The sequence below is a fragment of the Athene noctua genome, chromosome 13 (genome assembly GCF_965140245.1).
Source record: "Athene noctua chromosome 13, bAthNoc1.hap1.1, whole genome shotgun sequence".
Lineage (NCBI taxonomy): Eukaryota > Metazoa > Chordata > Aves > Strigiformes > Strigidae > Athene > Athene noctua.
In genome coordinates, this window is record NC_134049.1 from 2441382 (window position 1) to 2465604 (window position 24223).

The 24223-nt window shown below is 45.8% G+C and overlaps 1 protein-coding gene across 3 annotated transcripts in view; it reads left to right on the forward strand.

The window, feature by feature from the left end:
* Positions 1-4301: 4301 nt before the first annotated feature.
* The window catches only part of ATOSA (atos homolog A), a 49690-nt gene continuing 29768 nt past the window's right edge, over positions 4302-24223 (forward strand). Inside the window, exons 1-2 of one of the 3 annotated variants that reach the window (XM_074917009.1) lie at positions 4302-4501; positions 5331-5642. In XM_074917009.1, coding sequence (XP_074773110.1) covers positions 5627-5642 — 16 coding nt within the window. In that variant the 5' untranslated portion in view covers positions 4302-4501; positions 5331-5626. Of the gene's footprint in view, positions 4502-4823; positions 4843-5330; positions 5643-18760; positions 18823-24223 lie in introns of those variants that run through there. The other 2 variants (XM_074917010.1, XM_074917011.1) reach the window with 2 other exon arrangements.

Consider the following 24223-nt stretch of genomic DNA (forward strand, 5'->3'; position numbering starts at 1 on the left):
TTCCGGTCATGGGGCAGGTTTCCTGTAGAATTAACTCCACTGACTTAATTGACACATTTAAACCAGGGAGAGCTGATGTAACAAGATGAGAATTGAGCCCATAGGCCAAAATTTTTGAAAATAAGTATCTAAAATTAGGCGCCTAATTCCATAATTAGGAACCTGAGTAGAGGTGGACTGGTTTTTAAAAATGCTGTAGATTGACAAATTCTGCTGAAGTCAGTGGGAGCTGGAGATGACTTTTCAGTTGAAAATCAGGCTGTTTTATTTAAATGCACAAATATCGTTACAGGCTAACGTTGGACATCCTGGGTTGAAGCTTTTAATTTCTTATCCCTATGTACAACTGTATCAGCATGTACCCAGTACAGAGAGTTCTCATCATGTAGTACTCTGTAGAACAAGTATAGCTCATCTTGCTAGACTTTCTGATAGGACAGTCTGTGTTTGGGTACTGAAGATGAAAATATAAGATTAATTTACTTTTCTCCCTTTGATCCTGAGGGAAGCTCCAAATGTAACCGAGAGAGGCCTGAGGGCTGTTCAAAATTATTCTGGTGATAAGCTTTGTGGAGGAACTTCTGCACGGGCTGGAGATGAATACAGAACAAAACCTCCTCTGCGGCTCCCACCATGTATTTTTGAATATGCTTGGGTTGATGCTACTAAAATACTTACATCTAGCTGTTAAATAAAGATGAATGGGACTAAAACATAGACTTGGAATTATCGGGGATGGAAGCCAATGGCAGTCACACAGAGGTAGGCATACATACAGAGGACCATTTTCTCAAGCTACCCTCGCTGTTGTGGTTATTCGTATCTTGAGAAAGAATTATGGTGAATTCTCTTATGTTCAACTAGATGCACTTACCTGCATATACTGATGAATTAAAAACCAACCCCAAAATGGTTATAGCCCCTAAAACTAAACTTTCTGAATGTATTGATATTTTAATTATATTGGTTTATAATTCAGTTTCAGTAACAGCTTGTAGGAATTTATTAGTTGATGCAGACTAATAAATTCCTACAAGCACATAACTCGTTTCTATTTTAATACTCTTTCCGCAGTGGTTACTACTGGTGACAATTAAATTACAGTTGATTCTTCATAGTTTGGGGTTGGTTTTTTTAGCACACTACAAATTTGTTTCATTGCATACTGTATCTCCTAGTCTATTTCTGATTGTCTTCTTCCTTTGGCTGTAATATTCTCCCAAGTGTGGTGGCTTTATACCATGGAGGTGACAGCCATGCCAAAAGCAGTTGTGCCACATCATGTGACAGGCAGTAATTGTCTCCAGGAATCACAGGAATCTTCATCTGCTGCACTGGACATCACTTCTTTCACAGCTAAAGCTGAAAAGACACTGGGGAATATAACCTAAATACACTCCGTTCCAGGTTGCAGGGACCATGCCAAAAAGCACGAAGTGCTGAAGTTCAAAAAGAAAACACAGCCATACATTTATCTGAATTTAAAAAAAAAAAAAATCTATATGAACAAGGCTTACGTGACAACACTGTCATGTTGTCCCAAGTAGGGATTTTTTTAAAAAAAAAATGGTCATAAGAAAAGAAAGGTCTGATGCATTTCAGGAAAAGGAGGTAGAGTGGCCCTGTTAAGGTTTCCACTGAGAAAGAGGCTGCTGCTGAAATTCCGAGTTTTCAACACTGGAGACTGTATGTGCAAGAGCCGCTTTGACTGCACGGATGCTGCAGCCTAAGCTCTCACCTGTCTAGACACCAAAGTTAATCAACCGTGTGACACAAGCTGGTAAGAAACCTGGTTTTGTCCTTGCTTGTGCTCCCAGAAGTGCGTGTTGGTCTAGACTCGGCAGTGGGAGGGCAGTTAAAGTTCTGTTAGTGTTTCTAAGCTAATCCTGCTTTTGTGTGATGTGTAATGCAGCCATAAGCTTTTTAGATGTTTTAACTTGATGTTCAGCTTCTGAGGTCAGAAATGCATTTCAGTATTGTCATCATTCTCAAAAAAATTCCAAGTATGTGTAAGCAAATTCCCATGGTTGAAGTCCCTTATGCCGTATTTTCTCTGTGTATTCATGCAGGCCTCATTCGGATGGTGACTGGGAGGAAAGGTATGGGTTCTAGGCCATTCTTAGCCAGTTTAGCCAAACTAAGTTCACAAATCTGTTTGGGATGTTTGCCCCTATTTTTCTTTTAATATTATGCATGAAATTTTGTATAATTAGATCTTGCTAACAATTGTCAATTTTTTTTCTTTCTTTTTAGATGTTATATGTCTATGTGGTCAAAAGGGAAACTGTCTTTCTGTGAAGTGAAGCAGGATCTGAAGTATGTATCTCAGACATACCCATTGCTCTTTGGGTCCAGAAGTGGTCCTACTCAGGAGGGGAAGCTGACCCTGAAATCTCCTACGCAGTCACATAGAGCTGGACTGCACGACCAGTCAGTCACATCCTGTCACATCCTTAGAACTTCTTTTATGATAAGTGGTTTTCATGCTGGCACTTACATTTCCCATTGGCTTGAACTCCTAAAAACTATGAAGTCACGGGGAACTGTGCACTTACTAATTGGCTCATTCATTAAGAAAACACTATGGAAAAAGTGCTTTGAGAGAGCGTTTTCTTGGAAGTTGGGCTTGTGTATGTCTGGTGAGCTGTTTATAAAAAAGTGCTGAAGTGAGATTAAGACTTAAAAGAACATTAAAAAATATTATGTGAAGCATAACAATTAAATAGCTACAGTTGTAGTTAAACAGTAGAAAGGCAGATTTGATTTTGACTGTAAAACCAATAGCAGAACAAGCTACAGACTAATTTGCAATGTCTTACAGCAACAATTAGTGGCCTAAAGGATGTGACTTTTCATTAGGATGACTATCACCGGTAGGAAGATCTGACAGGTGGCTGAATCATGCCCAGTGTAGTCACGCTGAACTTCTCATCCATACATCTACAGTATTTACTGCTCAGTCAAATTCTTCCTTTTATAATTCTGGATTGCCACATTTGCAATTATATTGCATCCGGCAGAGAGCTGTGAGATCTGTAATTACCAAACACGTCTACAGCAGTCACACAGCAACAGAAGTGACACTCATGTACTTATGAGTGTAATATCAAAGCCCTGCATGTGATATCCTCCTACTTGCCTATGTATTTCAGGGCATGACTGAAATGAGAGGTGTTTACCGGACAGTTTATTCTGTGCAACACCCTCCCAGTGTAATGATGTACAGCTGATAAACAAGAGAGGGAAATAGGTGCAGTTCACCTGAGCCAAATGGTGTAGAAACAAGTTGTTCTGGAACTTCACATTCTTTGCAGTATCTTCAGTGGCTGCTCGGCTAGCTGTGAGAAGAGGGTGGCTGCACAGATCCTAGGTGTATATATGCATCTGTGGGGATCCTGGCACACCAGAAATGACTGACCCACACGCATTGTTTCTCTATAGAAAGGGCAGACGTGCATATTTATAAATCACCTTGTTGTAGGGACTGAGTGCCCCCCATAGGGCTCAGTCTATAAGATGGAAGTGTTTGTAAACAATAATCACAGTGGCAGGGAATTGCCAGTGTAATGACTGGAGGTGTGGTGGTGTCTGTGTATATCCCAACTACAGGACCACATTAAAGCAAGAGAGAGGCCTGTATCATCTCATCTGTCTTTTCTGCCCGAGTCCAACGCGGAGTACTAGAGCTGCTGCCCGTGGGGCTTTCCCTGGCACTGCTGCAGTTCCCGGGTCCGGGGTCTTCCCCTGGAAGGCCTTACTGTGGCGAGGCCTTGGCACCACAGCCGCTTTATCCTGTGTAGCTCTGGGCCTCTGGTGAAGGGGGGAGCCCCGGCCCCCCCCCAGCGTGCTCCCCCGTTTGCTCTGGTGGCATTAGCAGGGCGCCTGCACCCGGCCGGAGTGTGCTGGGGGCCCAGGCAGGGCGGCAGCCGCGGGGAGTTCGCGTGCACCAGCTCCGGCTCCTGACCTGCTTTGCCAGGCCTCGACATGGAGGATGGCGCAGGCCCGTCCCTTTCGGGGAAACTTGAATTTCTGCTGGATTAAGGCGGTTGTGTAACCACAGCCCAGCTGACTCCATTGTTTCTCCGCACAAAATAGTTATCAGTGTAAAGTGAGCGTCAAGCCCAGGGCTGCCAGGCAGGGCAGCGATGGGCGTGTGAGGGACGGCAGCGGGGCAGCGGCCTCCCCCGGGGCCAGGGACACAAACGAGGCCCCCTCCCCTCCTTCGCAGCTCCTCTGGCCGGGCGGTGCGAGGGGCGGGGGCGCAGCCTCCCGCGGGTCGGGCAGTTCACACATCGATTCACGGCTCAGCGGGCGCCGGTGCGTCTCTCTCTATAAATCCCTGCAGCAATGGGCACGCGTGGAAATACCGGGGGCCAGCGTGGGAGCACCGGTGTAGCTGTCCCGGGCCGAGAGGCAGCGCCGGCGAGCGGCTGACGGCGGTACGGGAACGGCCCTCCGCAGGAGCGCGCTGAGGGGCCGCGGCAGGCTCCGCCGGGGCCGGGTGAGTGAGGGGCCGCTCTCCTCCACGGGGCGGGAACCCGCCTGCCGAGATACTTGGGGGGAAGGTCGGAGGGGACCGTGCCGTTTGAGGAATCCGACAAACCGCCGCTGGCGAACGGGCCGGGCCGGGCCCAGCACCGCGGGCAGGCCGCAGCCGGGCCGGCGCGCTGTTGCCGTGACAACCGAGTTGGTCGGCGGGCGGGCAGCCAGGCAGGAAGTGAGGGCAGGGGATTGGCCGGCGAGGGTCACGTGAGGCGGGCGAGGGGCGGGCCGGGCCCGGTGCGGGGGCGGGATGAGCGCGGGGCGGGCGCGCGGCGGAGCGGGGTCCCGCGGCCCCGGCGGGTGAGCGGTGCCCGCGCTGCCGCCGAGCGTGGCGGGGTCCCCCCGCGGCCCGGCTGCCCTGCCCGCCGCCGGGCTGTGATGTGTGTGCCCCGCTCGGCGGGAGGCGGGGAGTGCCCGGCGGAGAGGAGGGGAGTTAGTCAGCGGCGAGGAGGAGGAGGAGGAGGAAGGGCAGGAGGCAGAGCCATGGAGAGCAGCGCTCCGCGGCGGCGGGGGGAGCGGGCTGTCTGACCGCGGCGAAGCGCGGGGGGCACGGCCCGGCAGCCCGGGCGGCAGCGGCGGGGCCGGGGATGAAGGTGCCGGGCAGCCCCCCGCCGCCAGCCGCCGGCCGGTGACGGGGCGGGGGGGGGGGGCGCCGCTCGCTGCCCTCCTCGGGCGGGAGGGAGGGGACTCCGGCTGGGGCTGCCATCGCCCGGGGCCGCGGTGACTCAGAGCCGGCGCGGCCGGGGGTGAGCCGAGGTCTGTTGTTGTGGGATTTTTTTCCCCGGCAGGTTATAAATAGCCCCGCTCCGCGCCGTGTCACGGAAGGACACCCTGGCCGGGCGCGGGGAGAGGCCGCCGGCGCTCAGCCTCCCCCGGCCGGCCGCCGCCCGCCTGCCTGCCGGCGGGCCCAGCTGCTAGCGGCGGGGCCGGGGAGCCCCCGGCGGCGCGGCCGGCCTCCGGTTTATTGTTTTGACACGAGAGAAATCATTCCTATCGCTAGCTGGAGGCGGCGACAGCCAGTCTTCGCGGGGAGGGCAGCAGAGCACTTCGGCTCCTTTCAGACCTCTCAGAGGAAACGGAGAAAATGAAGCCGGAACGAGGTAAACGCTTTATCAAGATATATTTTTTTCGTTTTCCCTTTCTTCCTAGGATTAGAAGTATCCTGGTGTTTTGTTTCGGTGTTATCGCTCTATCTCCTTATCCCCTCCCTCTGTCACTTTGGGGGATGGGAGCGAATCCAGGTTCAACTCGGGAAATGCCGATGGGAGTGGGCTACTGGTGGGTACCCTGGAAGGTGGTCACAGCCCCTTGTCCTGCCTGTCCTTCGCCTTTCCATTGTCTTGGTTGGATGGAAGGGAGACAGCCTAGCAAACTGCTTTTGCTCTGGGAATGCTGCAGTTGGTGTGTCAGAGACAGCCGGCTTGTTCGCAGAGAACTGCAGTGCTGAGGCGGGAGTCGGTCAAAGGCAAATCGGGCATCGACAGACAATGGCAGCACATGTACAAAAATGTCAGAATGTAGCTGAAAAACACCCTGAAAATCACCAGAACTTCCATCAGTGTTGTTTTATAATCCGACGGTGGGTTTTGTTCCAGTTATAAAGGAGCTGCATCGTAACAAGCGTGCTGAAATACTAATTTTTCACGATCGTTGTGTTACATCTTATCTGAATTACTGACATCTGGTTTTACAGAAAAATAAAGTCGACTGTCTACGTATATGTTTATAACACTTCAGCTCTTTTGCAGTATAGCAACAGCTGCTGATGCCCCTAGAGTTGGAAATATGTCATGACTTCTATTTTGATCCACATGAACAGTGATTATTGATTCCTGTTAGTTAAAGCAAGATTATTTTTCAGAACAAATCTTATGAGTGCTCATCGTAGAATTCTGAATGTTATTTTTTTTAAAAAAAAAAGGCTTGCTTAGTTTGGTTTCTTAAAGTTTTGATGATTGTATTGTTTACTTTCAGTTTTAAAACCACTTTTTTGGGGGTGTTATAATCACTTTGGTGTTTTGAGAAACACTTTAATACGGCTTAGATATCTGTGTGTTAAATACTAACACTTACATGACATACACATCTTAATTAGATTTGTTAATGACATGTCTGCTAATAGCAACACCATGTAAATGACCACTCTTAGGTGGATTTCTTGTATGTATGTGTTGTAAGGATTATATGGTGTGACGATAGCATAGATAGTACAGAAATGATCATAAACATGCATAAATTAATGGGGTTTAAATACTAGGGATTTGAATGGGCTTTTCTCTTTGCTTTCCTCGTTTCTTAATTGCTTAAACCTTCATCTGAGCAATTGCAGCAAGGCAGGCTGTTTTTAGAATCTCTTTAGATTTTAATACCAGACCCTAAAGTTTGAAAACTATTTACTGTCAAGGTGAAATAAAATTTCAAAATAGCCAGGTAAAACCCGGGTCAGTATTTGCAGTTTTAAGATGTTATGCTGTAGCAGTTCAAAATATCTATATGACCTTTGGCTATTCTTTTGTTTCATTTTTGGGCAGAAAAAGTTAGAACGTTGAAAACATTTTTAGTTGCTGTATGATAAATGATCAGATGTCTTTTTTTAATCAATCTCGTGTAGAGTGAACCAAATTTGTAAAGAAAGCAAGTTATTAGGTTGTTGGGTTGCTATGTGTTGTTTTGTTTGTTTTGTTTTTTTTTTCCCTGAGCTGACAGTTAAGAAATTGAGATGTCTATCACAAACTGGGTGAAACCCTTCAGGAGTAATGTCTTGAAATTCTTTTAAGATAACTAACAAAAAATCTTGAAATAAATCATGGATCTTGCCAAACATTGGAGAGTGTCTCCAGCCATTTTAGTAGATAACTCTATCTTAACTGTGTGCTAATGTAACAGAGCAATGCCGTGCACAAAGGGGGTTGTGAAAGTGCTGCCTAAATGCCACATGCGGCCCACAGAGACTCTTAGGAGGCACAAATCATGCAAATGTTTACATGTGCTGCTTTCTGCATAGCAGCTGCACCACAGATACAGTCAAGTGTGGAGTCACCTGCTTCCAATCGTTGGAAATTAATAGCAGAGGACAGGGGAGAAGCAGAGCACTCAGCTTGCCACGGTCTTCACTTCTCTAGTGACCCTCAAAATCCTGAGAAGACTGCAAATCTGCACCCCAAGTGAAACATTAAAGAAACAGACTTAAAAAGACCTGAAATGTTTTTGTTTGGTTTTTTTTTAATTCTTGCAAATGGTGTATCAGAATCCATTTGGGGCAGAGATGTAGTTCTTGTAGTTAGAATTAAGCTTAAAACTATACTTAAGAAGATTGTAATGTCCAGGCATGTTGGGAGAAGGTATGGTTTAGCCTTTGTCATAATCAGCAATGCAAATCTTGTTATCGCTGGGAAAAATAAGTGATGCAGGAGAAAAAAAGGGGAGATCTAAATGTGCAACCACTTTTTTTTTTTTTTTTTAACAGCGGGAAATGTATTCTAATTTCAAGGGATGAGCAGAAATGAAGAAAAAAGGAAAATTTGGCCCTAAGTTACTTACCACCTTTTATTATAAAGTTTGAAGATTCTATCTGTAATTTTCTATCTGTAAACACGCAGTATATGAGAGCAGTATAGAGATGGAATGCGGAGTGTTGCATAGCAAACCTACGCAGCAGTTTTGCAAGTGAGGAAGCGAGGTTTGGAAGTGCAGGTAGAGATGAGGACTTTCTCCTTTGCCACGCAAAGGCACAGAGCATGGAGCGAATGCCTCCCTGAGCATCGCTCAGGACTTACCCGTGAGCTGGGGTGTCAGCGTGGAAGGGCAGTGGTTGCTCTAAGCATCATCACGTAACTACTTCTATACCTGGTGTAGAGAATGCGGCAACTAAAATACTGATGGCTTCTGGCTGGGCTTTACCTTTCCTACGCTGCGATTCTTAAAGTGAGGTGTTGAAGCATCTTAAAATACAGCGGTCACGTTGCTTCAGCTGAGGCCTCACCAGAGAAGAATGATTTATCTCCTTTTCTTACACACGGTGTTTTTGGAGGGACGTTTCAGTTTTGTTGGTTTTTTTTTTTGTCTTTCTGCAGTAACAGCGTATCAGCTTACCTAGCTTTGATCCATGATATCATCACGATTTAGTTTCTGCAGTACAGCTGCCTAGTCAGCTGCTTCATGTTGCACGTTTGGGCCGCTGTTTCCTTTCTCAAGTACAGAGCGTTGCTCTTGCTTCTATTGAACTTCGTTCTAATGACTTCTGATCATTCACCAGTTTATTGGGTTTGGAAGAGAGAACTAAGCTTTGTAGCAGAGTGCTTGCAAACTCTTCCAGTTCAGCTTTGTTCATAAACTGTATAAACACGCTGTTTCACCATCGGAGTTAATGAAAACATTGCATAATGTCAGGGTGATAGCTTGCTGCCAAACTCAGAAGGCTTGTTATGTACTCTTAGAGTACACTTGGTGCACAACTGGAAAAAATCTTGTGGTTTAGACAGATCTACAGTATAGTCATATTTTACTGTGGGAATGTTACAAGACATCAAAAGTCTTACTATAGTCTAAATAGCTCAGCATTACTGCTCCTTCCTCCTCCCTCCCCCTCACTGCATGAGTGATCAGTTAAAGGAGGAAGACAGGCTTGTTTGTCTCTGAATGCATGCTGGCTGGTTTTTATCACCTTATTCTAGTCTTTTCTTACTTTTTTATTACCTTGCTTTGTTTATTCCTCTGCTGTGTGTTCTCTGTGTAGAGACTATTCTGTTTTCACTTACAAATTAAGCAAAAAGCAGTTGTCTCTTACTTTCTGAAGCATTAATTCCCTCCTTGAGATTATCCTAATTTAAAGAAATGGCTTTCTGTCTACAAGAGAGGAACAATCAGTCTGAAGATTGCTTTTTCTCTTCTTCCTTCTTTGCAAGTCAAACTGGGATATGTGCCTCTGGGTCTGTTTGTAGTAATTGGGTTAAGAGACTTTCTTCTACCTTGTTTGGTACAGAAAGAGCTAACTCTTTGGGTTCAACCGAAGACTGTTTATACCGTCGGTTGGAAATGTAGCTGAAGGATTTCTGGATTTATCTGTGAGGAGAGGTTAATGAAGATGAACAGTAGGTTGAGTGCTTTTCTTCAGAATCTAAGGAGGAATTAGGCATGGGATTGGGGAGGTAGTGAGCTGAACCAGTGTGTTAGAGAGTTCTGGAGTTAGCTGTTAAGTTAGGAGATCTGGATATGGTCCTTGTTGTTAAAGACTCTGACAGAGTTAATAGAGGGCATAAAACTTTGTGGAGAACTTCTTAGCAAAGATGATGTGCTACAGAGTATGCAGATCAGGAAGTGAAAATATCCTTTGAAAAAAGATGAGCAGTATTTTAGTGTCCTACGTTGCACTGTGATACAGACACTTTAATTTTATTATATCTTCTCAGTGAAATGTCACGAAACACTTAAACTTTTCCGTGGTGGAACGATGTAGCCAGTAAACAAAGTAATAAACTGGAAATGAGGTGCTTCCTGCTTAGTGGAGCTGTCACTCCAAAAGCGTTTGGGCAATGCTTCGGGCTTGGTTGCCACAGGTAAGTGCAGGTTGGGTGACAATGAGCTGGAGGTGACGCTGGGCCCTGGCCCCGGCCCCAGAGGAAGCCGTGCTGGCCAACACGCTCCGCCGGGCAGGGGCACGTGTGCCTGGCCTGGGAGGCTGGCTCTGACCGCCAGGAAAGGGTGGGGGGTGTCTGCTTTTCCTATGTGGATTACTTTCACATAAAACCAGCTTATACTTTAAAAGAAAGAAAACCCTAAACTGTTTAGGATCAAAAACCTGACCAAACTGACAGGTGGTCAGGATATTACACTCAGATTCCATTTATAAGGCATGAAGCTATCTAGTTCTAATCTTTGGGGAGAGCAGATTTGTCCTGATAACACAGGAGATAAATATATATAATATATTTAAGAAGCAGTGGATGAGGGAACAGGAATATGAGCTTTATTTTAAATTGAGGGTGGAGTCTATATGCTTTCAGTACAGCTCTGCCCTTGCACCCAAGAAATGGGAATATCTATTCTCTTTTATTAAACTTCTACTATAAACAATTTAATTTAGAAGAATTCTTGGCTTTTAGGTGCTTTGCTTCCCCTCCCAAATCTAAGGCTATGCATTTGTAGAATTGGAAAAATCTTGAAGTTTGGGGTTGAAATACCTGCTTATGTTAAAGTTTTTTCCCACCTGTTCTGCAACTCGTACCTAGATATCAACAGGGAGGCAAGCCCTGCTCTTGTAGAAGTAACTTTTGTGTTGGAAGAGTGCTTCTAGCCGTGTTCAACAGGGAGAGTTCTGCACTGCGTGCCTGTTCCTCAGAGAGAGGACCATACTAGAACGACTTGGCCATTTTCTTTTTGTTTGGTTGGTGTTGCCCATACTGGCTGCCTTCCGAGGGACTCTTGCTGCTAAAACAGATGCTGCTGGAGTGGCATTTAGGTGGATATTTTGGGGCTTGTGGATACGCCAAGCCCATAGGCTTGGGCTATACAACTGACCCTTCTGTTTGTATTCTTTACTTGCTGAAGTGAGAAACTTTGGCATGCCAGATCAGATCCCTGGGCTGAAGCGTATTAGATTGGACTTTGTTGTTGAGGGTGGTGTTGAAACTATTATTGGATCTGAGGTCTGCCAGCTTCTAAATGTTTTTAAAAATAAGCTAACATTTATAAATACAGATTCTCATGAGAGATGCGAGTTTGTTGCCAAATGAAATTGTGCTTATTAAAATTAGAAGTCTTCTCTGAAAACGGTAACTGATGGGAACAAACCAACTCTATGACATTTGTTAAAAGAACTTGCTCTGTCTGCTTCACTGTTTACAAAATGTTTCTTTGTTATTTTGACAAATGTCTACTAATGGCAACTGTTCAATGGTGGCGAAATAGCCATGGTCTTTTATCCTATCAGCAACAAGCTTAGAGTAACAGTCCGGCAGTTGCTAGCTGTTCTTTTACTCAATAGGGTCTTGCAGTTTAACTGTAATTATAGCTATAGTAACTACTCTCCGTTCTGATGTGATTCTTGGTAAACTGTTTTTTAGATTTTTCAAAGGTGTCTCACATCCCTGTCTTTCAAAGTGATAGTAAATCGTTCGGTCTTTGCAGGTCATTTCTATTTGATGTTTAGACAGAAGCCAGTTTTTAAGTTTAAATAGGTTTAGAACTGCATGTACAATTGCATGGTTACCTCTGTACTACCGAGTACAAAAACTTCATGTATAAGTAGGCAGTTAAGGATGACTATAAACCTGGGTGAATGCTAATATGGAAGAGTGCCTCTCGGACTTGGGCAGGTAGTTGGACTTTGGAAGACTTCACGCTGGTTACATATTCCTTTTTCCGCTGGTCCCATGCAGGGTGGGATGACTACAGGTATTCTTGCATAACTGTGCCAAGGTTGGATGAGGCGTTTTTCTATAAAGGCTACTTGTAAACAGTATCATTGAGTTGCAGGACAGCAATGAAGATTCTCCAGCTGTTCTTGACAATTCAGTGTTACTCTGACCAAATCAAATCAAACTCATATATTGATTTTTTTCTTCATTGTTAAATGGGCCTGACTAGTTCTTTTGGCTAGTGATTGTTGCATTACCTTTTAATGTTAGCTTTGGGACCAAAGCTATTTGAAGTTGCTATCTGGGATGGCATTACTCCATTATGTTGACTCAAAATGTAAAGATGTAGTAGGATAGTATGAGGATGTTCTCAGGGATAATTTGGAGAGGAGAGCTCTGTGAGTCAATGGAGGTGGGTGAACACACGGGGAAAGAAGCGCTCCACATGTGAAATACTAATGACACACGTTCATGTCTGTTCTGAAGGTAAGAATCCTTATTATGAATAAAGGTAAACAAAATAATCTTACTGAGAAGTCTTCTGGACAACTTTGTTGCTCTGAGAGCAGTAAGGGGAGTTCTTCTGCTTCCCATACACGTTTATTTTGACTTAACCACTTCGCGTTTTGTGGGAAGACATACAATCTCTCTCTGTCCAGGTGTGTAGTACCCAGTAACCACAGGGCACTGACCCTTTTCTCTTAGCAGTCAGCAATGCATTTTCCAAACCTATTGCTAAATATGACTTCTTTGTTTCTAGGGGAAAAAACAAGTTGGATTTTCTTCTGAGATACAGTAACAAAAGAGAAGGTATCTGAAATAAGGAATCTATGGTGGCACATGGGCGATGTCATCTGTTTTACATTGTGTATCCTGTGAATTTAGTGATTTTTTTTTTCCCCATTAAGAACCCTGGGAACCAGCTTCGTAAGTCAGTCCATTCTGGATTTGAACTTAGTGAGACTACAAGCAGGTGACTGTTTATGCTTGTTTAACTGCTTAATGGTGCTGTGCATGCAGGATTTCTGCATGGGATTTTGCCCACTGATGAACCTTCAGGATTTCTAGGGCATGTTTCACACTTCTCTGTGCTGCAATAAATTAAGCTTCTTTCTGAGGGTGCTGTGCGAGTATCACCTTGTTGGGTGTAATGGAAGAGGGAAGAGCAGAGAGAAGTTCAGCCGAGTTGAAGATGGGGAGTATTAGCCCATATCCTCAGTACAGTCAGTACCACGGTGGGAGATGGTGGGGGGGGTGGTTTCTTCTGAGGGTCAGGGGAAGGAGGAGGAGAGGTGCAGGAAGAGCTGCTGCGGTCAGCACGCTCTTTTTTTCCGAGTGATGGGAAGCCCTTCTCCCCTGCCAGGTATTGTTCTCCTTGGTTCCCTGCCAGGGCACTAGCCCAATCATGTAAGTGAAACAAACCATGGCTCAAACTCATGTTTTCAGGGAGGTCAGCAAGTTGGGTAGAAAGCTGTGTTTGTAGACTTGGAGTGGCAGAGAGGGTGGTTAGGAGTAATATCTGAGTAAATGTCTGTGAGACTACTTGCTGAACATATAACTTCTGTGTTGGCAGAGAGTGAATTTTTGATGTGTTGGATTGATCCTTATTTCTGTGCAGTTTTCTGTAAAGTCACAAGTATCAGCGCATTTTGTTTGCGTGTTAGATCTGAATATTTACAACACAGGCCCAGTTAGACATCCTATTTACTTGCTCTTTTTTGTTACAGCTTTTAGTTGGGCTTTTAATTCTGATAAAGTAGTTGGACTTGGGAGTAGTGGGGGAAGAGAACGGTTGCATGGAGAAGAGCTTTAGTAAATATTCCAGTGATGTGGAGTAAAAGAGGATGAGTTTCCTACCAGTAGGAATTGAACAGGGACAGAATTGTCAAGCTCAGTATGGACTGGGAATGCATGGTTAGGTCGAAGGGATTAGTGTCAACACCCATGCTACTCAAAGATAAATACTTTTTTTTTCTCTGGTGTATAATTCTTTAAAAATGAGTCTTCAAGCATATTTCCTCTGCAAGGTTTCCCACTTCAGATGCCTTTAATGAAAAGTATGGCTATGTTTTGCTTTATTTTGAGGGGTAAACAGCTTCTTCCTTCTGAAGCACATGGTTTTGAATGGCCAAAGAAATTTTGTTTATCCTGGTGAAGCCATGAGAAACAAAGTATATGGAGAGTTAGAACTGTAGGAATGGGCTGGGTAATGATTGCTACCAGAACTGCACTAGTAGCAGTACTCACAGTGTAACTGCTTATACCGTGCTAGTGCAAGCAAGGTGTGGAGGACACCTTTTAGAAGTGTGCACACTGTTAAAAAGGTGAATGAGTAAAACAAAAGTAGGCAGTTTATGACGCTGAAACAGGAGGAATAGTTGATAATACCAGAAAAAATTGAAGGTAAAGATCAGAATATCAATTTTAAAACCACTAGAATACATATCTGCCTCATCTTAACATCGAGCGATTAAGTTCACTAGAACTGGCATAAGTGGCTATTATTGTACTGCCTTTGGATGTTTCCTACTGATAGTTTCGCTGAATTAATGAGTTTCTATGAGAGTATTTTGGATCCACTAGAGAGAAAAGGTTAAGTGGTGGTGCTTGATATGCATTGTATGTTCTTTCATCCCATCTTCATGTTGAGAATATATAATGGCCTTTCATAAGTGTTTCAGGACACTTTTTGTAAGCTGGCTGTGTTCATCCTCAGTTAAGCTTCTCGTGTGAAATTTTGAGCAGCTTTATGATATGCACTGATTTTTGTTTTAAAGTCATAGTGGAACTGTTAGCATCCGATGCTTTCAACTGTTCTAAGTTTGCTGTAGACTGTATGTAGTCTTTCTTACTCAAGAAATTTGAGCTTAAACATCAGAAAAAGGAAAATTATACATAAATTAAGACTGTGGATGGTGTATCAGCTCTTTAGCGTGCATTGCAACCATCGAGACCTGACCTCAGCTTTGTTCTGAGTAATTGATCATCTGATGGGGGAGAGGAATAGGGTTGTCTACATGAGTACTTAGCGTTTTTATATTCTGCAAATTAATAACTCAATCCACAATGATTGTTTGAAGCAAGGGATGTGTTGGTAGAAGTGTGCTTCTGTTTTTAGCTTGTCTCTACAGCTAGGGTGTGTAAACATAAGGAGCCATGAAGTCACGTATGCTTCACTCCTTAGCAGTCATGTGCACAACTCGCTTTTCCAGCACAAGGCAGGGCTGGAATCTGAACTAGAGTGCTTTTTTCTGAACTGGCTTGTTACTAGGCATCCTGTGCTTTGGCATGGCCTTCCAAAGGCTGAAATTGGTGTTTTTTGTAACATAGGGACGGTGCCAATTCTGTCTACTGGCAAGTGCCTCTGAATTGATGCATAGTTGACTTGATACGGAGATGAACCACACTTGGCTGAGACTTCCTGATTTGGGAAATGTGTAGGACTGCTTATTCCTAAAGTTCGTGTTGGAATAAAATCCATTCTTATCAAGACCTCATCTTTTTTTATTTTAGTAAGTGTTATCCTGTTTGTGGCAGAAGGTGGGTTAAAATATTCTATCTTATTGTGCAAAGTGATGAGTAGTAAGCATTCAGACTGCAAAAGTATTAGTAGTATTTTAAGTGCAGCTACTTTATGATGGTAGAATATGCAGCTTAGGATAAAGTCCTATGTATATCTCCATGTGCTGCTGTAATCTCTGATGTTCAGTCACGCAGCATTGTCCTGTTTTATGTATCTTGTGCCTCTGGAATTTGTGGAAGAGTATGTGATCAAACTAATAAATAAGTAGCATGCTTCAAGGTGGGGATTTCTGGTGGAATTTCTAATATTGCAGTTTCTGAATTTAGTATTTTATTAGGCCAGATGCATTCATTTCTGGGTTATTCTTCCACAAACAGGCGCAGAGCTCAGCTCTGCATACCTACAGCTGGCTTATGACTGTAAACCTAAAAGCTGGAGTGGCAACATGCTGTCCTAGTTTTACTGTATTTGAAGAATATCAGGTGTGAAAAGAGTCTTTGTAGTTGCACTGCAGTAGCCCGGTGTGGGGAGACTGTTCAGGAGCATTATGGTGGGTAGGTATGCCTGTCATCTGGAGGCAGCTGCTCCTCACTAAAACATCCTTAGTTGGCCTGTAAAGACAACTGGTGGCTCCTGAATACTCTCTCTGCTGGCCCCTGTGCAAGTTGACTCAGGGTTGTTGCTTCTGCCTCTTGTTAGTAAAACTTTTAAACCTACTGTCTTTACCAATGTGAGAAATATTCCTCTTACCCCTCCCATAGATACTGAATAACTGTTTCATAGAAAATGATCCGAGTACTTTTTTTTTCAAAGACTAGGTGGTTGCTTGCTTTTTTGGACAACTGCATAAACGATGGTGTTTTTGTAGAAGTAAATGTTCCATGAAAGAAAAATACTTGGAAAGCAAACTGAGATAAAATATACAGGAAGCTTGAATGTTAGTAACTGACAAAATGGTATGTTTTGTGTACAGCTTTCTGTAAGGCACTCTCTGTATCTACAGTCTTTAAATGGGCCAGCTACTGAAAGGTATCCAACCTTCCTCTGATAAAACGTCTACTTAAAAATCTTGTCTAGACTATGTTTTCTTGCAAGCACAGCTACATGATACTGCTATATAAAATGTGAGTGGGAAAGCTGTTGTGTGAAGGAAGTTTTCCATGCTCCTGCATAGGTTAATGAGCGCTACTGGATTGTGGATGTGGTTGTGAAGTCTAGTGTGATCTGGACTTCTCCTAGTTTCATGGCATCTAATTACAGAACAAGAGTTTTAGTCTTGTTCCGGAACGTGGTTAGGCTGAGAGTAAGATTTTTTAATTTTTTTTTTTGGTGCGGATTATCTTAATATGGTGAATGTCATCTGCCTTTAGTTCTTGTACGTAGGTAAGAACTGGATGAAATTGTTTAATGTGGACAGCATGTTGTTTAGACTGCACCTAGAATAATACGTGCAGTTTGGAGACAAGTCTCTCGAAGCAACTTCATAACTTAGTCCCCAAAAGTGCCCTCTAAAAAACTGAGGAGGGGGTCATAAAAAAATGCTGAAGGAGGGAGCTCGTACGGTGGGTTTGGTAACCGCGGTAATGGGTGGAGAGGTAGTGGAGGGGTTTTCCTCCCCACCGTGTCCACCGTAGGGGTTGGGGGGGAGGCAGCCGAGCCATGGAAAAAGCGGGGTGGGAAGGCGGGTTGTGCGGGCCGGCAGGCCGGCGGCCGTCTCTTTCCACTCCAGGTGTAAATATTCATCAGTGCTGATACGCCGCTGCTGCTCGGGGTGACTGCAAATCCCGTGCTTGGGTAGCGCCGGTTATTGATACTTGGGGGCTGTTCTGAACTTTGAGTTAGTGGCTGGTGACAGGTAGCCAAAGGGCCGGCGTGGGGGCTGGTGACAGGTAGCCAAAGGGCCGGCGTAGGGGCTGGTGACAGGTAGCCAAAGGGCCGGCGTGGGGGCTGGTGACGGGTAGCCAAAGGGCCGGCGTAGGGGCTGGGGACAGGTAGCCAAAGGGCCAGCGTAGGGGCTGGGGACAGGTAGCCAAGGGCCAGCGTAGTGGCTGGGGACAGGTAGCCAAGGGCCAGCGTGGGGGCTGGGGACAGATAGCCAAAGGGCCAGCGTGGGGGCTGGTGCGGGTAGCCAAAGGGCCAGCGTGGGGGCTGGTGACGGGTAGCCAAAGGGCCAGCGTGGGGGCTGGTGACAGGTAGCCAAAGGGCCGGCGTGGGGGCTGGTGACGGGTAGCCAAAGGGCCGGCGTGGGGGCTGGTGACGGGTAGCCAAAGGGCCGGCGTGGGGGCTGGTGCGGGTAGCCAAAGGGCCGGCGTGGGGGCTGGTGACGGGTAGCCAAAGGGCCGGCGTGGGGGCTGGTGACGGGTAGCCAAAGGGCCGGCGTGGGGGCTGGTGACGGGTAGCCAAAGGGCCGGCGTGGGGGCTGGTGACGGGTAGCCAAAGGGCCGGCGTGGGGGCTGGTGACGGGTAGCCAAAGGGCCGGCGTGGGGGCTGGTGACGGGTAGCCAAAGGGCCGGCGTGGGGGCTGGTGACGGGTAGCCAAAGGGCCGGCGTGGGGGCTGGTGACGGGTAGCCAAAGGGCCGGCGTGGGGGCTGGTGACGGGTAGCCAAAGGGCCGGCGTGGGGGCTGGTGACGGGTAGCCAAAGGGCCGGCGTGGGGGCTGGTGACGGGTAGCCAAAGGGCCGGCGTGGGGGCTGGTGACGGGTAGCCAAAGGGCCGGCGTGGGGGCTGGTGACGGGTAGCCAAAGGGCCGGCGTGGGGGCTGGTGACGGGTAGCCAAAGGGCCGGCGTGGGGGCTGGCGCGGGTAGCCAAGGGCCGGCGTGGGGGCTGGTGACGGGTAGCCAAGGGCCGGCGTGGGGGCTGGCGCGGGTAGCCAAGGGCCGGCGTGCCGCCTGTGCAGCTTGTCCCGTCCTCCCCCCGCAGGCGCCACCGGCCGTGCCTGGCGCTGGGTCGGGGCTTTCAGTGTCTCTGAACTCCCCCCGAGGGGCAGCGGGGACGCGCTGCCCGTGTCCGGGTGTCGCCGGCTCCGCGCTCGCCGCCCTGGCCCCGCGGGGGGGGGGCACCGCCCGCCGTCCCACGCGTGTCGGCAGCTCCGCCACGGCCCGTTCCGCGGCAGGGCCGGGCCGGGCGCGGCGGGGACGCTCTTTCTCGTGAGCGGCGGCGCTTTGGTCCCCGCTCCGCCGGCGGCCGGTGGTGCCGAGGCGCCGCTCACCTGCCCCGGCGGGGCGGGCGGGGCCGGGCCGGGGCCGAGGAGGCCGGCGCTCTCCGGCGGGGCCAATCGCCGCCCGGGCCTGTTGCTATGCGCGCCCCTACTCTGCCTCCTTTGTGGAAGATGCCGTGGGCACCCACCCGCGCCGCCGCGCCGCCGGGGCTCGCAGCGGGAGCGCAGGGCCGCGCAGAGAAGGTGTGTACCGGCGGGGAACCGGGCCCCGGCGCCTCCCCGGGCCCCGGCGGCTCCCGCGGCCCCCGGGCGGGGCGGGCGGCCTGGCGCGGGCCCGGCCCGGGCTGTCCCCGCACGGCCCCCGCACGGCGGGGCTGAGGCGCTGCCCGTGGAACCGAGCCGGGGCGCGGGGGCTCCGGGGGGGGGCGCGGGCAGCCTCGGAGCCCGGTGGCACCGGGGCGGACAGTGCTGCGGGCTCGGAGCCAGCTCGGGCGGTGTGGCTGGGAGAGTACCGCGGGGTTTGTTGCTGTTTTCCGAAGAGAGGCGGTTTAAAATCCGGCTGCTCTGAAGTTTGCCTCTCCGGCCGAGCTGAAGAAGTGTGCTGTACTTAGTCTGTAAATAGTTCCTTGAAAAAAACCAAACAGTTTCACCATATGTTCTTCCTTTCGTTCCGTATACTGAGCCTATGAAAGGTTGGATTTTGTGAGGGCTTTTTTTCTGCTTTTTTTTTTTTTTTTTTTTCCCCAACCTCCCTTTAAAGGAAAGTAATGGAGAGCCTAAAAGTTAACTCTGTTAATTCATTACATTGTTAGGGCAAGAGTATTAAATGGCCTGGAACAGGAGGGGGATATTTTTAAGCCTTAAAAGTGAAACATCTAGTTAAATGTCAAATCTGCTAACAGTTGTAGTTAGTGTAGCCATATGTAACTGTTTGACTCCTCATTGTTATGGAAGAAAAAAAACCCTTCTCCCCCCTCCCAGAAACACCCTGAAGCTTAACTGAGTTTCTTCTGTCTCTTGTTATGTAGGTCAAGTTTCTTTTTTTTTTTTTTTTTTTTTTTCTTCTTTTTCCTCTAGCAGGAGGCAACTATTACAGTATTTTGATTTCTGCTAGAAACAATGCATGAAAACATTATCAGCCCTTTGCCACTACTTGTTTGTCTTGAGGCAAACGAAGCTGATGCAAATGTGTCAGCTTTGGGGGCAACTAAAAATACTTATTTTTAATTACCAGCTTACTGGTTGCTCAACTATATGCTATGTTTAAAGCTAATTAAATAACATACTGAACTCAATGCTGAATTGAGGATTATCCCTTCCTTTTCATGCAAACTCGTTCTCTAAAAATGCAAATGTTGTTCCGACCAAGTACTTGAATGAGTTCTCATCCTGGGTCTAAGAGCACGTTGATATTCCTCTGAAAGGTGCCAGAGCTCTGGCTTAAGTGAGCCTGCTGCCATTAGATGTTCACCTCCTGATACAGGAGGAGGAACAATTCCACTAGTGTAGTCTTGTGGTTTGTGTGGGAATACTGGCTTTGAATCACTGAAGCATTCCTTTATAAAGTAGTATGGAATTTTTGAGAGGACAAAGTGAAATTTCATAATTGCGTATATTAAATTGTAAATGTGTTAATTTAATGTCTGCCGTTTTGCTGTGTAGAAAATTACCATGTATTAGGAGAGAGGGAGGCAAGCTAGATTCTGGGCTGAAATTCTGTTAAGCCTTTAAATTTTGACTCTGTGTGACATTTTATTCTTTTGAGTACCAGAAGGGTATTAAAGCTTAATAACTGGATGCTTTAAATAACTGAATTATGCTGTGTGACACAGTTCAATTCTTAAACTATCAAAAAAGTTCTTTTGTTTATGCATTCAAAATTCCATAGTAGGCTCTGGTGTCCATTTTAAAATGAGCAGTCTTTTACACAGCTTGAGAGTTGTAATGTCCTCATTTATCCTTCCAAATAAAGTTTCAAAACCATTTGATGGGCCTGGCCATTCTCCCAGAATTTTTTAAAATGAGAAGCATATATTGTCTCTTTTGTAACTTTTTTACTTTTGCAGGTTACTGTTTAACTGCTTCAGGGCAGGCCTTGTAGGTGAAGGTTAATAGCACTGGAAAAATTACCTGTGGAGCTTCATGCTGCTCCACCATCAATTCCATCTCAGTTCTTTGCATTTCTGATGTAGTACAGCCTCTGCCTTTGGTCTGCTAGCCTTACTCGTTTCCCTCCACCCCACCCTCTAAATAATCTGGGCTGCAAATACTGAAACAAACCTACTGGAGCTGTAGGTAACCTCACTAGCTAGGAGGAAGATTTTGGGTGGTCAAACATGTTCTGACAAAGTTCCACAAGATAAATTACCCGCCACTTAGATGACAACGAACAGTTTGTAACATCAAAGTTTTGAGAGATGAAGTAGGAAAGCACAAAGAGAAGATGAATACAGAAAGAAACTGCTGTAGAAAAGGTCAGATATCACGCATATAGTTTGCTCTGGGCTTTTTGTTTTGTGTTTTTCTTTAATTCAGATAAAATAATGGGTTTTTAATCTACATTCCCCACCTGGGGACACTTCCTAACAAGGCCTATGGTTTTTTTTTTCTTGTGTGCTTTTTACAAGTACCTTCACAGCTCGTTCTGTTCTAGCAGCAGTGCTGTGGAAGTTTCCAGCTTGTGGGTGTGATTTCTAACTGAGATGATGTTGTAATTAAGTTATAAGAGCATCAGCTCCTACTTAACCTGCATACTATAAATCTGATGTTTGATGTGTTGTCCATTCAAATAAAATTCTTGAATTCTTGAGTGTTTCTATCGCTTCTCCTTGAGAATATTCTTTTAAAGCTTTATTATTAACAGTGCATTTGCACTGTTTGGTTTGTTTGTCATTTTTTAGTTGTTGTTGAGGGGGGGGGCAGCTCAGCAGCATTAGTAGGTGCCTCATATGTAGGTAGGAAATGTGCTTAACAGTTCTTCCCCAGTGTGACTGTATTTATCTTGGGCTTAGGTATGCCATCAGTGTTCGCATAGCTGCTTGGAGCTGAACCAAGTCTCTGGAGCTGACATGGTTTGATAGTCAGAAAGCTGCCCTGGATGTAGTTCACTGAGGCTTCATATGTGAAGCTGAATATCTCTAATGAATCTTTTCCTGAACATGCTGAAAGAAAAACCTTTCCAGACACTTCTAGACTGTTCAGTTGCATTGTTCTCATGGGAACCAGAAGTAATGAAACTAACTGGGTTGTTGTTTTGATACATATTGCCCAGGTCTCTAAGCCATCACACTATATCAGGCCTATCCTATGCTTGTGTGGTTCTATCTACCAAATCTCTCATCTTTGTAGAACCTAGGAAGGCATCTGAGCCAGTGCTGTCTGCACTGTGGTCTTGCCACACTGAGATTGCTTGTGCGTATAACAGGCTGCTGGTCTGCTTGTCATCTGAATGAAAGACGAACCTGGAAAATACTGTATTGTTATTTGGACGTGTGAATTAGTCTTCTGATGTTCTGCAATAAATACGTCTCAAATTTTTCTTCCACTTTATAAGTTTGGAGGATCTGAGCTTTACTGGCTGTACCTGAACAGAGAGCTCTCAGCATATGTGATGCAGCGTTTAAGGTGTTAAATGATTGAAACAAGGACTTCCTGCTGAAGGCCTCTTACTTGCTCCTAATAGTACCAATTTCTTTTTTTTTTTGGTGAAGAAGTTTAAGGAACAGTAAAAGAAACAGTCATATTGTTCTCCTTTTGTCATTGTATAGCCTCCCACTTTCTTCTGAGAGCATGAGTGAGGATCAGCAAGACTGGCCTGCTCTCCTAGGACTGGATTCAGAAAGAGTCAGTGTTTTGCTTTAGGTCATACAGATTTGAATGAAGATAGCAAAATCAAGATAAGGTAAAAGATTTTTTAACTCCAATTCTAAGCTTGGAAGTGTAAGAACTGAGGGTTTTTTTCTTTCTTGATGTATACAGCTAGCAGATGAATATATTTCAGATTCTCTTGGAGGATAAAAGGCAGTATTTCCTTGCTAGTAACGCATAGTTGAGTATGCTATTCATAATCTGAAATGACAAAACTGTTTTCTTCTACAGTGTTGAGATGGTGGGATATAGAAGATGGAGGGATGCTGTGGCACTTGGGAATGTAACGTAGTGGAGTACGCTTAAATGGGACGGATGTAGCTTGTCTCGCAGTTCAGCCACATCATCTGCTGTCTGATGAAATTCTTTTCAAATTGATGTCTCTAACAATAAAGCTGCTGCTTCCAGAGGTTGGTGTGTGCTTAAGTGTATGCTTTTTTCCTTGGTGAGAAAGGAGAATATTGACCAAGTTTAAGCAATCATGGTCATCCTACCTGAAAGATTAAACTGAGCCCTCAGATTAATTTCCACATTAATTAGGAGATTTACAAAAGAGCTGAAGGTGGGGAGATAGATTCTGAAAACTTAAATAGCAAGCACCAGCGCTAACAAGCAAGACTGTTGTTAAATAGTTAATAACAGATGGCTGAACTTCTGATGCAAATGATCAGACAGAACAAGAGAAGTTTTCTGCATCCTGACCCAGAGACTCCTCACTGCTGCCATGGCAACTAACTACTTTTCTCTCCAGTTTTAGCAAAGTTTATGAAATTGAAGATAACTTGTTGGGTTTACGACTTCAAAATAAATTCTAAAAGGCAAAGCAGACCAGCTGGAGGAGGAGAAAAACATAAACTAAGAGAATGTGGGTATGAATTCCTAGAGCCCTTGCGTATTTTAGTTCTCATAAGATCTTTCCTAAAAGATGTTTCAAGTGCTGTAGACTTTTAAAGTGCCTGGCAGTTAAAGCATTAGTTTAAATATAAAAGTTTATCATCTGAGTAGATCTATCTGAATCTTTTTCATTTAATTTAACATGAAAATTACCTACTGCAACTCAAATAGCATTGCAAGAGGGAAAGGGAGGAGGAGGTAGGAAGCTCTGGGTGTTTGGCCTGACCATGGTATAGAGGAGCAAGGAAGAACCCGTAGCTTGTGGGATGGATGTGGCCTTTTATCTGATTTACACTGGCAGCCAGGCATTTGTCCTCCTTGGTGGGAGTAGGGGAATGTCACTGTAGGACAGTGGAGGTCTGTAGTGGGGATCACGGACAGGGTTGAAGCAGTTTGTCACTGGATGGAGTAGAAGCTTCTCTGCCCCTTTTGTTCAGCTGTTAAAGACTGGGAGAGTATTCTGGAGAAATAACGCTGCAGCCCGGCTTTGTCTGTGATCTTTTTGCTAAGGTGCTTGCCTTTGGCTGCTGTAAGCACGATGCTAGAAGGATCCCAAGTGCTGTCTTTATTTTTACAGTGAAGTTACTCTGTGGTTCCTGTACCTGCTGTAGTTAAATTCAAAGTGGAAGGTTCAATATCTCTTTTTAGGGTAGGACACCTGAAGGAGAGTTGGTATAGACTGAGTTTCATGGTGCTGAATCTACTGGAGGGAAATGCTTCTGAGGCAGGTTTTGATCTGGTCCCCTGGGAAAGCTGTGAAGAAGACCCGTGTGTCTTACTGAATGCAGGTCACTTCTCATAAAGCATAAACAACCCATCGTAAATCAATGATGTTAAGAACCCAGTTTCTTCAGCTCTTGCTGGTTTTGTGAGGTATATCTAT